General features: G+C 50.3%; 1 protein-coding gene across 2 annotated transcripts in view; it reads left to right on the top strand.

The window, feature by feature from the left end:
- LOC136667951 (WD repeat-containing protein 7) overlaps window positions 1–14311 on the top strand; it is a 222170-nt gene that overhangs the window by 43508 nt on the left and 164351 nt on the right. For both annotated transcript variants that reach the window (XM_066645141.1, XM_066645142.1), the window contains exons 12-13: window positions 1–172; window positions 12058–12253. The exon at window positions 1–172 is cut by the window's left edge and continues 49 nt beyond it. In XM_066645141.1, the coding sequence (XP_066501238.1) occupies window positions 1–172; window positions 12058–12253 (368 nt within the window). The remainder of the gene's footprint in view (window positions 173–12057; window positions 12254–14311) is intronic.

Genomic DNA, 14311 nt, shown 5'->3' on the forward strand with positions numbered 1-14311 from the left:
TTTGCTGTACCCACATCAGGTCTCTCCTCGCTATGACCAGCGCTCCCTAGTGTCCGGAGGGGTGGATTTCTCCGTCATTGTGTGGGACATTTTCACCGGAGAGATGAAGCACATCTTCTGCGTTCACGGAGGAGAGATCACTCAGCTTCTGGTTCCTCCGGAGAACTGCAGCGTGAGTCTCTCTCTGCGCACTGCACCACAGCCTGCGGAATACACACCGACATGTATTCATTAAAATCAGTGGGAGATGATACCCTTCAGATGTAGAGAATGTAGCATCGCTTCAGAAGAAGAGCTTCTCTGTTCTTGAGCATTTCCAGTGGTAAAAAAGTGTAGCTACGGGTGTAGATTCAAAACATCTTAATCTTTGTCAGTGTTTTTAGCTGCCAATGTAGTTTAAAGCCTTCTTCGCTCTGCTGTTACTCATTAATCCCTGTCCCCTCAGTCGCAGTCACACACCCGACACCAGATCAGAGACGAACCTCTGAACACACATCCAACATTTAAGTGAAACCTATAAGAGCTGAATCTGAAAACATGGGAATCCCATAATGCAACACCAGAACAACGGCCGTCTATTTTGCTCTTCTCCCATAACAAAATAAAAAAAAGAAAAAAGTGACAGAGTAGAGCCCACGGCGCTGAAACACTGAGGCGACGCTAGCGGCGGAGGTAAGTGGGCGGGAACAAGCCGTGACACGATCACTCAGTAATCTGCCTCACGAAGACAGACCACCGTTAGAGCGCTGTGTACGTAAACAGCTGTCTGTGCAGTCAGTGCTCACTTACGCTAGGTTTTGGGACAGACCCTAAATCTATTTTAGTTTGAATGCATTGCTGTGTTTTTAAATGAATTAAGATGTTGGCTCAGATTTGGCTCTGTACACATTTCTTTGGCCATTGCAATGCATTTAATGAATGAACTGAAATACAGCAGTGAGCAGAAACACGTCTTTGGTCTGAAATGTTGGTCCGTCGCTATAAATGTGGACACTTTTTAAAGAGAAACACACACAGTCAGGTAATCTTTATTACACAGCAGCCTGGACACACCTGAGCCACACTTTCACTACGCTGGACCAATCACAGCAGCCCGGACACACCTGAGCCACACTCTCACTGCGCTGGACCAATCACAGCAGCCCGGACACACCTGAGCCACACTCTCACTGCGCTGGACCAATCACAGCAGCCCGGACACACCTGAGCCACACTCTCACTGCGCTGGACCAATCACAGCAGCCTGGACACACCTGAGCCACACTCTCACTGCGCTGGACCAATCACAGCAGCCCAGACACACCTGAGCCACACTCTCACTGCGCTGGACCAATCACAGCAGCCCGGACACACCTGAGCCACACTCTCACTGCGCTGGACCAATCACAGCAGCCCGGACACACCTGAGCCACACTCTCACTGCGCTGGACCAATCACAGCAGCCCGGACACACCTGAGCCACACTCTCACTGCGCTGGACCAATCACAGCAGCCCGGACACACCTGAGCCACACTCTCACTGCGCTGGACCAATCACAGCAGCCCGGACACACCTGAGCCACACTCTCACTGCGCTGGACCAATCACAGCAGCCCGGACACACCTGAGCCACACTCTCACTGCGCTGGACCAATCACAGCAGCCCGGACACACCTGAGCCACACTCTCACTGCGCTGGACCAATCACAGCAGCCCGGACACAACTCGTATCTCCGTTCCTGAATCTGACGCCTCAGCGCTCTGAAATCACAGGGAGACATTGGTTAGTGGAGTCAGAGCAATGATGAATTTATTATTTTACTGTAAACGCTGCAGATAAACGCCACACTGACTCCGCCCCAGTCTCCAGAACGACGCAGGGGTTCAGCAGTGTTTCCGAGGCTCACTGGGGGAGTTTGAGGCTCTGCTTCTGCGTGTTGCTGATTTTCTTTAACCGCTGCAGTTTAGTTCTCAGTGTGGTGATTATATTTAAAGTGTTTGTGTTTTGCTACAAACAAGACGAGCTTTTCAGCCGCCGCCCACACGGCCTTCCGTCTCCGTACACGAAAACAGAACAGGTTCTAATTCAGAATCGGACCCAGCGTCGCTGTGAAAAGGCCTTTACTGTGACTTTTACAAACATCTGCTCTGGTTTAATGATGAACATAGACATGGTCCACAGCCAAATTGAACAAGATCAGTCACAATGTATAAAGCTGCTCTTCAGGAGGAAAGTGTGTCAGGTGTGGGGTTTGAGCCGGATCTGAAATTCCCTTCTAACCTCAGAACTGGTCGCTGATTCCCGACAAAGGGTTTAATCAGTTCTTTAAAGCAGTTCACAGGGTGGACGTTTATGTCCATCCCAGTGGAAACACACACACACTTAACGGCCCTGTGTCATCTGTCTGTAATTTACTGCAGGTCAATACCATTGCTTAAGCAACAATGCTTTTAATTGATGCTCCAGAGTGCTTCCGAATCTATACCTTCCCGTGTGTGTGTGTGTGTGTGTGGCACAGTGCTTATAGCTGGGTTTATAAACACGTTTGTGTGTTTGTCCATTTTAACTGAAGGTATTTAAAGGTGAAGTGTAGTGTATTTACTGTGTGGACTCTAGCTCTGTGCAGATTGCATTATTTGAGCTGGAGGACGTCTGCAGTAAACGTTTTACACGTCCCATCAGTCGTAAAACTCCGGCATCTGGACAACAGTAAAAGTCCTGTAGCATGAGCAAGTTTCCAGTGGGTTTCTAATGTAAATAGATGTAGATACAGTACCTTTATACATCGTTATAAAGTTATTCTCAGTGTAGGAGTGAAGTTTTATTAAATGGTGTGTATAATTTAAACACGTTGTGTAAGGCGTTAATATTGAAGTACAGTAATAGCTTGACTTACGAGTTTAATTCATTCTGTGACCGATGTTTTAACTCAATTTATTCCTAAGTCACATTAAATTTCCCCATTAAAAAGAGTTAGAGAAATGTCATTTATAATGAACAGATAATGTAGAAGAGGATGTAAAGAAATAAACTGGTTGTATTAAGTGTCTTTACCTTGAAGATCAGACAGAGATCGGAGCGGTGGAGGTGGTTAGGGCGAGCTTTTCGTTTTCGTGCTCTATCCCTTACTTACTCACTACACACTTAATGCTGCAACGCTACAAAAAACAGCGATACGACGGATGCACGGTAAGATAACCAAGTGAACTGAGCGCTCGCTGGGCCACCTAGTGGCGGGTGGTGTAAGCTCACTCACTCGTAACTCAGCTCGCATCTTAAAGCAGAAAATCGAACGAGCGAAGGCTCGTATCTCTGAAAATTCGTAGGTTCATTCAGCCGTAAGTCAGGGTTTCACTGTAGTGTGTCTCTGTTAGGGCTGTGTCGTATCGTATCATTCACAGTAATATTGTCATACTGTTTTTAAATGGTAAAAAAAAATGTATATCGTGATATTAGTGATATTCAGACTTGTTTACGTAATGACGTCATGCAGTTACCCGTAACACGGCATACGTTCTTTACAGGAGTCGTTTCTCCACAGTGAAGTACGGTGGAGAGTGGCTCTGAGGCGGAGGGATTGTGGATTGTGGTGTGGTTACAAAATATCAGATGTACAATAATCCATGGTGTTATGTTAGAAATAAAAAAAAAAGCCTTTTAAATGTTATTAATAGATATTAAATATGTGATTTAAATATTAAATATGACTGTCTGTGAGGAGTGTGGTGTGTTCTCCCTGTGTCCGCGTGGGTTTCCTCCGGGTGACTGTCTGTGAGGAGTGTGGTGTGTTCTCCCTGTGTCCGCGTGGGTTTCCTCCGGGTGACTGTCTGTGAGGAGTGTGCTGTGTTCTCCCTGTGTCCGCGTGGGTTTCCTCCGGGTGACTGTCTGTGAGGAGTGTGGTGTGTTCTCCCTGTGTCCGCGTGGGTTTCCTCCGGGTGACTGTCTGTGAGGAGTGTGGTGTGTTCTCCCTGTGTCCGCGTGGGTTTCCTCCGGGTGACTGTCTGTGAGGAGTGTGGTGTGTTCTCCCTGTGTCCGCGTGGGTTTCCTCCGGGTGACTGTCTGTGAGGAGTGTGGTGTATTCTCCCTGTGTCTGCGTGGGTTTCCTCCGGGTGACTGTCTGTGAGGAGTGTGATGTGTTCTCCCTGTGTCCGCGTGGGTTTCCTCCGGGTGACTGTCTGTGAGGAGTGTGGTGCGTTCTCCCTGTGTCTGCGTGGGTTTCCTCCGGGTGACTGTCTGTGAGGAGTGTGGTGCGTTCTCCCTGTGTCCGCGTGGGTTTCCTCCGGGTGACTGTCTGTGAGGAGTGTGGTGCGTTCTCCCTGTGTCTGCGTGGGTTTCCTCCGGGTGACTGTCTGTGAGGAGTGTGGTGCGTTCTCTCTGTGTCTGCGTGGGTTTCCTCCCGGTGACTGTCTGTGAGGAGTGTGGTGTGTTCTCCCTGTGTCTGCGTGGGTTTCCTCCGGGTGACTGTCTGTGAGGAGTGTGGTGTGTTCTCCCTGTGTCTGCGTGGGTTTCCTCCGGGTGACTGTCTGTGAGGAGTGTGGTGTGTTCTCCCTGTGTCCGCGTGGGTTTCCTCCGGGTGACTGTCTGTGAGGAGTGTGGTGTGTTCTCCCTGTGTCCGCGTGGGTTTCCTCCGGGTGACTGTCTGTGAGGAGTGTGGTGTGTTCTCCCTGTGTCCGCGTGGGTTTCCTCCGGGTGACTGTCTGTGAGGAGTGTGGTGCGTTCTCCCTGTGTCTGCTTGGGTTTCCTTCGGGTGACTGTCTGTGAGGAGTGTGGTGCTGTCTGCGTGGGTTTCCTTCGGGTGACTGTCTGTGAGGAGTGTGGTGCTGTCTGCGTGGGTTTCCTCCGGGTGACTGTCTGTGAGGAGTGTGGTGTGTTCTCCCTCTGTCTGTGTGGGTTTCCTCCGGGTGACTGTCTGTGAGGAGTGTGGTGCGTTCTCTCTGTGTCCGCGTGGGTTTCCTCCGGGTGACTGTCTGTGAGGAGTGTGGTGTGTTCTCCCTGTGTCCGCGTGGGTTTCCTCCGGGTGACTGTCTGTGAGGAGTGTGGTGTGTTCTCCCTGTGTCCGCGTGGGTTTCCTCCGGGTGACTGTCTGTGAGGAGTGTGGTGTGTTCTCCCTGTGTCCGCGTGGATTTCCTCCGGGTGACTGTCTGTGAGGAGTGTGGTGCGTTCTCCCTGTGTCCGCGTGGGTTTCCTCCGGGTGACTGTCTGTGAGGAGTGTGGTGCGTTCTCCCTGTGTCCGCGTGGGTTTCCTCCGGGTGACTGTCTGTGAGGAGTGTGGTGCGTTCTCCCTGTGTCCGCGTGGGTTTCCTCCGGGTGACTGTCTGTGAGGAGTGTGGTGCGTTCTCCCTGTGTCTGCGTGGGTTTCCTCCGGGTGACTGTCTGTGAGGAGTGTGGTGTGTTCTCTCTGTGTCTGCGTGGGTTTCCTCCCGGTGACTGTCTGTGAGGAGTGTGGTGTGTTCTCCCTGTGTCTGCGTGGGTTTCCTCCGGGTGACTGTCTGTGAGGAGTGTGGTGTGTTCTCCCTGTGTCTGCGTGGGTTTCCTCCGGGTGACTGTCTGTGAGGAGTGTGGTGTGTTCTCCCTGTGTCTGCGTGGGTTTCCTCTGGGTGACTGTCTGTGAGGAGTGTGGTGTGTTCTCCCTGTGTCCGCGTGGGTTTCCTCCGGGTGACTGTCTGTGAGGAGTGTGGTGCGTTCTCCCTGTGTCTGTGTGGGTTTCCTCCGGGTGACTGTCTGTGAGGAGTGTGGTGCGTTCTCCCTGTGTCTGCTTGGGTTTCCTTCGGGTGACTGTCTGTGAGGAGTGTGGTGCTGTCTGCGTGGGTTTCCTCCGGGTGACTGTCTGTGAGGAGTGTGGTGTGTTCTCTCTGTGTCTGCGTGGGTTACCTCCGGGTGACTGTCTGTGAGGAGTGTGGTGTGTTCTCCCTCTGTCTGTGTGGGTTTCCTCCGGGTGACTGTCTGTGAGGAGTGTGGTGTGTTCTCCCTGTGTCCGGGTGACTGTCTGTGAGGAGTGTGGTGTGTTCTCCCTGTGTCTGCGTGGGTTTCCTCCGGGTGACTGTCTGTGAGGAGTGTGGTGTGTTCTCCCTGTGTCTGCGTGGGTTTCCTCCGGGTGACTGTCTGTGAGGAGTGTGGTGTATTCTCCCTGTGTCTGCGTGGGTTTCCTCCGGGTGACTGTCTGTGAGGAGTGTGGTGTGTTCTCCCTGTGTCTGCGTGGGTTTCCTCCGGGTGACTGTCTGTGAGGAGTGTGGTGTGTTCTCCCTGTGTCCGCGTGGGTTTCCTCCGGGTGACTGTCTGTGAGGAGTGTGGTGTGTTCTCCCTGTGTCTGCGTGGGTTTCCTCCGGGTGACTGTCTGTGAGGAGTGTGGTGTGTTCTCCCTGTGTCCGCGTGGGTTTCCTCCGGGTGACTGTCTGTGAGGAGTGTGGTGCGTTCTCCCTGTGTCTGCTTGGGTTTCCTTCGGGTGACTGTCTGTGAGGAGTGTGGTGCTGTCTGCGTGGGTTTCCTTCGGGTGACTGTCTGTGAGGAGTGTGGTGCTGTCTGCGTGGGTTTCCTCCGGGTGACTGTCTGTGAGGAGTGTGGTGTGTTCTCCCTCTGTCTGTGTGGGTTTCCTCCGGGTGACTGTCTGTGAGGAGTGTGGTGTGTTCTCCCTGTGTCCGCGTGGGTTTCCTCCGGGTGACTGTCTGTAAGGAGTGTGGTGTGTTCTCCCTGTGTCTGCGTGGGTTTCCTCCGGGTGACTGTCTGTGAGGAGTGTGGTGTGTTCTCCCTGTGTCTGCGTGGGTTTCCTCCGGGTGACTGTCTGTGAGGAGTGTGGTGTGTTCTCCCTGTGTCTGCGTGGGTTTCCTCCGGGTGACTGTCTGTGAGGAGTGTGGTGTGTTCTCCCTGTGTCCGCGTGGGTTTCCTCCGGGTGACTGTCTGTGAGGAGTGTGGTGTGTTCTCCCTGTGTCTGCGTGGGTTTCCTCCGGGTGACTGTCTGTGAGGAGTGTGGTGCGTTCTCCCTGTGTCCGCGTGGGTTTCCTCCGGGTGACTGTCTGTGAGGAGTGTGGTGCGTTCTCCCTGTGTCTGCGTGGGTTTCCTCCGGGTGACTGTCTGTGAGGAGTGTGGTGCGTTCTCTCTGTGTCTGCGTGGGTTTCCTCCCGGTGACTGTCTGTGAGGAGTGTGGTGTGTTCTCCCTGTGTCTGCGTGGGTTTCCTCCGGGTGACTGTCTGTGAGGAGTGTGGTGTGTTCTCCCTGTGTCTGCGTGGGTTTCCTCCGGGTGACTGTCTGTGAGGAGTGTGGTGTGTTCTCCCTGTGTCCGCGTGGGTTTCCTCCGGGTGACTGTCTGTGAGGAGTGTGGTGTGTTCTCCCTGTGTCCGCGTGGGTTTCCTCCGGGTGACTGTCTGTGAGGAGTGTGGTGTGTTCTCCCTGTGTCTGCGTGGGTTTCCTCCGGGTGACTGTCTGTGAGGAGTGTGGTGTGTTCTCCCTGTGTCCGCGTGGGTTTCCTCCGGGTGACTGTCTGTGAGGAGTGTGGTGCGTTCTCCCTGTGTCTGCTTGGGTTTCCTTCGGGTGACTGTCTGTGAGGAGTGTGGTGCTGTCTGCGTGGGTTTCCTTCGGGTGACTGTCTGTGAGGAGTGTGGTGCTGTCTGCGTGGGTTTCCTCCGGGTGACTGTCTGTGAGGAGTGTGGTGTGTTCTCCCTCTGTCTGTGTGGGTTTCCTCCGGGTGACTGTCTGTGAGGAGTGTGGTGTGTTCTCCCTGTGTCCGGGTGACTGTCTGTGAGGAGTGTGGTGTGTTCTCCCTGTGTCTGCGTGGGTTTCCTCCGGGTGACTGTCTGTGAGGAGTGTGGTGTGTTCTCCCTGTGTCTGCGTGGGTTTCCTCCGGGTGACTGTCTGTGAGGAGTGTGGTGTATTCTCCCTGTGTCTGCGTGGGTTTCCTCCGGGTGACTGTCTGTGAGGAGTGTGGTGTGTTCTCCCTGTGTCTGCGTGGGTTTCCTCCGGGTGACTGTCTGTGAGGAGTGTGGTGTGTTCTCCCTGTGTCCGCGTGGGTTTCCTCCGGGTGACTGTCTGTGAGGAGTGTGGTGTGTTCTCCCTGTGTCTGCGTGGGTTTCCTCCGGGTGACTGTCTGTGAGGAGTGTGGTGTGTTCTCCCTGTGTCCGCGTGGGTTTCCTCCGGGTGACTGTCTGTGAGGAGTGTGGTGCGTTCTCCCTGTGTCTGCTTGGGTTTCCTTCGGGTGACTGTCTGTGAGGAGTGTGGTGCTGTCTGCGTGGGTTTCCTTCGGGTGACTGTCTGTGAGGAGTGTGGTGCTGTCTGCGTGGGTTTCCTCCGGGTGACTGTCTGTGAGGAGTGTGGTGTGTTCTCCCTCTGTCTGTGTGGGTTTCCTCCGGGTGACTGTCTGTGAGGAGTGTGGTGTGTTCTCCCTGTGTCCGCGTGGGTTTCCTCCGGGTGACTGTCTGTAAGGAGTGTGGTGTGTTCTCCCTGTGTCTGCGTGGGTTTCCTCCGGGTGACTGTCTGTGAGGAGTGTGGTGTGTTCTCCCTGTGTCTGCGTGGGTTTCCTCCGGGTGACTGTCTGTGAGGAGTGTGGTGTGTTCTCCCTGTGTCTGCGTGGGTTTCCTCCGGGTGACTGTCTGTGAGGAGTGTGGTGTGTTCTCCCTGTGTCCGCGTGGGTTTCCTCCGGGTGACTGTCTGTGAGGAGTGTGGTGTGTTCTCCCTGTGTCTGCGTGGGTTTCCTCCGGGTGACTGTCTGTGAGGAGTGTGGTGCGTTCTCCCTGTGTCTGCGTGGGTTTCCTCCGGGTGCTCCAGTTTCCTCCTGCACTCCAAAAACACACATTGGTAGGTGGATTGGAGACTCAAAAGCGTCCATGTGTGTGAGTGTGTGTTGCCCTGTGAAGAACTTGCACCCCCTCCAGGGTGTGTTCCCGCCTTGCTTCCAGTGAGTCCGGGTAGACTCCGGACCCACCGTGACTCTGAACTGGAAAAGGGTTACAGACAATGAATGAATTATTATTTTATTAAATAATATCAATATCAATTCTCAAAATACCAAATAACAATATTGGGTTTCATATTTAAAGCCCCAGTGTCTAAATAGTTATTTTATATAATATTAGAAAAATAAAATTGAAATAATAGGGTTTTTAGAGGATGTCGAATGCAAATAAATGAATTAAGATACTTTTATTTTGAATGTAATAAATTATACAGTTTTCAAATCATTATATACAGCTTTTCCATGGGTCTTTTAGCTTTCAATGGGTTTCAGTTGAAACCTGCCGTCCTCTCTCTCTAGTGAACTGATCACGTCGTGGCTGTATGACTGTGTTAGCTGGGTGTTTTGCCGTGGCTGTCTGAAAAACAAAGGGCAACACTCAAACATTACTGAATGTTCTCAAATCAGTCACGGATCCAGACTGAGGTCCACGTTTAGTATTTAAACACACACCATATCATTTTTATTGACTGTAAATTATGACACAGACTCATTGAAGTAAAGCACGGTTCGGCACCTTTAGTGAAGCGTGTTGTTAAACACGAGTGAGTAAGTGTGTGAGTGAGAATGTGTGGTGCCATGGCGACTCCTCCAGAGCGTCTTGACTGTGACTGGTCGGTGCTTTTCTGCCGACTTTTACCCCAAGCTCTTGTTTAAGAGAGAGGAGACGACTGTAGGGGTTATATTCATTAATGTGAAAGCTGGGCTGGGTGGAGGCTGAGTTACCGCGGCGATGTTGGAGCGGTTGTCATGGCGATGCCGATGGAAAGGGATGTATCGGTGGACCGTGATTGACTGAAGGCCGTTCATGGTCAAGGTTTTCTGAGGCTGTACATCAACGGTTAAGAACATTACCTGCCAAAACACAGCAGCTTTTCTATTTAGTCTCCTCTGGCCTCGCTCCAACACATACACTTTCTCTCTCTCTCTCTCTCTCTCTCTCTCTCTCTCTCTCTCTAACAGCCCAGTATGATTTACTGTTGTTTACTAAGAGTGATTACTGATTGTGTTGGTCTTCATTTTGTTTATTTTACTACTTCCAGCTTTATTTTGTTTATATCCAACCCTTTCTTCTTGATTTCTGAGATCAGGATAAGGGTTGGGACCTGACCTGATGATCACAGCGACTGTTTAAATTGTGTTACGAAGAATGAACTGGAACAGTTGGTCAAAACTTGCTTAAAATTAAACCCAGTTACATCAAATTATGATGAACCTTTATTTTAATGTCAAAAGTAGTGAAAATTTCCTCTAAACAAAGAGGATGTAACCTACGTCCTAGCAGTCTGTCTGTCTGTCTGTCTGTGTCTATCTGTCTATCCTCTTTGTGTGTGCGCGCGCCCGTGTGTGTGTGTGCCCGTGTGTGTAAATGTGTATATGACTGTGTCTATTTGTGTGTGTTTCTATGAGACACACATTCCTGTGTGTGTGTGTGTGTGTGTGTGTGTGTGTAGCAGTGGTATGCCTTTTGCCATTTATTCTGGACTTTTCCAAGGATGCTGGAGTAAGTGAGTGCAGTGGTCCAGTGCTGGTCATTCGTCTTACTGACAGAGAGAGGGCAGCTACAGATGATTTACTCCAATGAGAGTCAGTCTCTCTCTCTCTCTCTCTCTCTCTGCCCCACATGAGAAAGAAAGGAAAAATGGTGCGACTGATTGAGACAAAGAAAGAAAGTGAGAGGAAAGCAGGGGAAGCATGAAAGTGTGTTTGAGAGAGAAATTCTCAGTAGTTTCCCCTTGGTGACCGACCGGGCCGAGGCTTGGCTCCTAAATGTCGAGAGTGATAAAAGACGGAGAAGATGCTCCAGAGTCTGGACCAGCGGTCGTCATGGAGACCGTCTCAATCTCTGTATCTCCTTCATTAAAGACTAGAGTTGACCTTCTCACCTGAAAGCCTCCAACCTCACAATGTAAACCAAGCCTCGCTGACCTTAAGTTCAGGTTTGGTTAGAGTGTGTGTTCTTTATTGTGTTGTGGCTCTTTCTGTTTGTGCCTTTGTATCATTTTCATTGATTTGACTCTGAGTTAATGATGATGCAGCTTCTTAGGAGTAAAACCTCACTTGGTCAGGGGATGATCTCATGAGGTCAGGTGCTGAGCAGAGGCTTTAACTGCAAGAGAAATCGGCTGGTGATGGTATTTCAAAGGGTGAATGATAGAAGTACAATGTGTCTTACTAAATATCAGTACATAGGATGCTATGGAGCAGCTGCACATGAGCTTAAGGGCACCACGGCCAGTTCCAAGTGTTGGATAGAGGGCTATGAAGACTCCCTGTGTTCTGTGTTTTCTGGAGTTGATGCAGCTCCATCCAGTAGTTTTGGGTTTAGTTGGAGTGGTGACCTCGCTGATGATTTTGTGGCTGAATGCCATCAGATCCGCACTGCAGTGTTGTAACATCTAGTCTAAAGTCTAAGCTCCTGCTGCAGTTGAGGGAGGACAAGCTGAGTGTTTATTTGAGTAATTTAAAGGAGCATTGGTTTGGTGTCTACAAACTTTTGGCCATGTAGTGCACTAGTCCACTGGTGGTTAAGTTATGGCCAGTCGTGTTCTCAAGTGTTGGTTCTTCACACTATGAAACATTGGTTATACTGACACCTAGTGGCTTGGATGTGTTAGAGATTCTCTGCAAAGCTTTTTTTTTTTTTAAAGCATGGCCTATACCACTCTGTGGGACGTACTATTTAACTCCCACTTCATGGCACCAACTCTGCTGGACGCTAATCCGTTCCTGGTTCCTAGTATGTTTTCCGTTAACGTGAAGTGTTTAGTCGTCTTAATTTTTTACGAGCTGCCGTCGTGAGTCGGATAAAAACAAACGTGATCTCTGCTGCAGCTGGAGATTTTACAGATGGAGAGTTGGTGCTGGTCGTCTGCGTTGCGTGGCGTAGAGTGACGACTCTCTCTGGACGATCAGCGCTCTGCAAGGTTTACACGCCACGGTTTAGTCCCTACTCGACTCGCTCTGAACCACGAGAGAACAGCCACTAAACAAGAACCCGCTTCCAGAACCAGGACCTGATTCACCTGGTGGAGGAGCAGAGAAGAGTAGAGTAGGAGCTGGGACTTTGTAGAATCAAAACAATGCTCTGTTTGCTTTCTTTCTCGTTTGTAATGTCCACCTTCTCTCTCCACAGACGCGTGTCCAGCACTGCGTGTGCTCCGTGGCCAGTGACCACTCTGTGGGTTTGCTGAGTCTGAGAGAGCGGAAGTGCATCATGCTGGCGTCCCGACACCTCTTCCCCATTCAGGTCATCAAGTGGCGTCCTTGCGACGATTACCTGGTGGTGGGCTGCTCCGACGGCTCCGTGTACGTCTGGCAGATGGACACAGGTAAGTCTGGCTTTAAATCAGGAAGGAAATCCAGGGGAAACAGCAGGGCAACATGCTCTGACATTGCAAGGTAATTAAAAATCTGTCTGTCCAATCACAGCGCTGGACCCGTGTTTATGTGAGAGCGCAAAGACGAGGTTAAACTCAGCAAAACAGACACAACGAGCGCGGAGAAATAAGAGCACTGAGTAAAAACGGAGAAGAAAGAGAACAGAGTGAAAACGGCTAAAAACCAGAGCTTCTGCTCCTCGCTCCTCACTGCTGTGCGCTCGGGGTCGGGGTGAACAGCGAGCGGCTCATTATCATTTAAAGGAACAGGTGCTGAAAGCGGGCGTTCTGAACAGGGGCTGTTTACACAGGGGGAGAACACTGCTGTGGAGCTTGTGGGGTTTGGACCAAAGCGGGACACAGACGTGACCAGTGTGTTCCACTGCGGAGAAGAGCCACTTTAAAACAAGAACACAATTAATAAAACATATGATTGCACGCACCTCGAGTGTTATATAAAGATATTTAGATATTTCTATATGAAATTTTGCAGTGTTATTTGGTGTGTGAGAGATCAGTGATGAGTGTTTAAGGTACAGTGTGTGAGTGTCTCTAGAGGAGGCTGTGCTATTAGCCATTGATTCCCTTTGCTTTCTGTTGCTCGTCTCTCTCTCTCTCTTTCTCTCTCTCTCAACATCTCAGACTAGCTCAGCAACATCTTCTTCCTTTACTACCCGTTATGACACTTGTGTTAAGTCGTGATCTCTCTCTCTCTCTCTCTCTCTCTCTCTCCACCCCTGTTCAATAATAGATGTGTGTGTGTGTGTGTGTATAGCAGGTTGCTGTACCACGGCTCTTAAAATGGTGCTGAAATTTTAATCATGTGTCTCAGTATAGGAGACCGGTGGGATGCACTCACTAAATCTCTCTTTAAATGCCCCTCTGCCACCCCCCCTCTCTCACTCACACACACACACACACACACACACACACACACACACACACACACACAATCTAGACCCATTAATGTGGTTCATGCTTCCTTTCTCCTCCTGTCTTGTGTTTGTTGTGTAGTGAACAGGATAAAAACCTTAATTGTCAGCTTTATAGATTCCGTTTGTAAAATGTATCATTCATTAAATGTAGGAGAAATAATGACCTTCTGATTCATGGCTGTTCTGTCTTAAATGATTGGGAATAAATGCACAGAGCCCTGTCATCGTGTGTACAGAGGAAAGCAGTGTCTCCGCTCTGTGCTCTGAGTTAAGACACGTTTTTGCAGAGGGTAAATCTGCAGCCGAGTGCCTCAGAGTCCTGGTGTGTAGAACAGATTCAAGGTGTTGACTCCACCTCAGAATTCCCCACATCTCATTAAATACGAGTAAAGCCAAGCTTTAGAAGACTACAAACGTCCTCCGGCTAAAAGAGAGTCCCCATCAGTAAATACCCAGTCTATCAGTGATAACTCCAGACGTCTTTTTCATGTCGCACTGTGTAATACATTGAGGAGTCATTTTTCATCCAGACCTTTACATTTGATCAAATGATTCTGTCGTTAAATCAAACATTGCTGAGCTTAAACAGAATTGATCGTTTAAGGATCTGGAGCTTGTTAATCGTGCTCTTATTACGTCTCTGTTTTAACCTCCTGTAGTTCCCTGTACAAAGGGCTGAGTCAGTCGTCTGTAGCCCGTCTGCAGACTTCTCACTGGCTCTAAGAAACATGACCATATTCTCTAACCTTCACTACACTGGGTCCCGATCAGGTGCAGGGTTCAGTTTAAAATCTTACTGTGTGTTTTTAAGGCTCCACAGTAGATTTGTGACACAAGTCCTCACACTGCACGCAGGTCCCTTCGGTCTTCTAATAAAACGCTGCTAATCCCTTACTCTCGATTAAAACACGAGGGTGACCGGGCTGTCTCTGTTGCTGCCTCCTGTCTTACAGGGTCCTACCGCTAACGTCTCGGGTCTAGAGACCACAGGACTCCTCTGAGGTCATGTGGAGTCCATGTCTCGATGGGTCAGAGCTGTTCTAACGGCATGAGGGCAGCCGTTGGCAGCATTAGG

Source organism: Hoplias malabaricus, chromosome 15, assembly GCF_029633855.1.
Source record: "Hoplias malabaricus isolate fHopMal1 chromosome 15, fHopMal1.hap1, whole genome shotgun sequence".
In the NCBI taxonomy this organism is placed as follows: domain Eukaryota; kingdom Metazoa; phylum Chordata; class Actinopteri; order Characiformes; family Erythrinidae; genus Hoplias; species Hoplias malabaricus.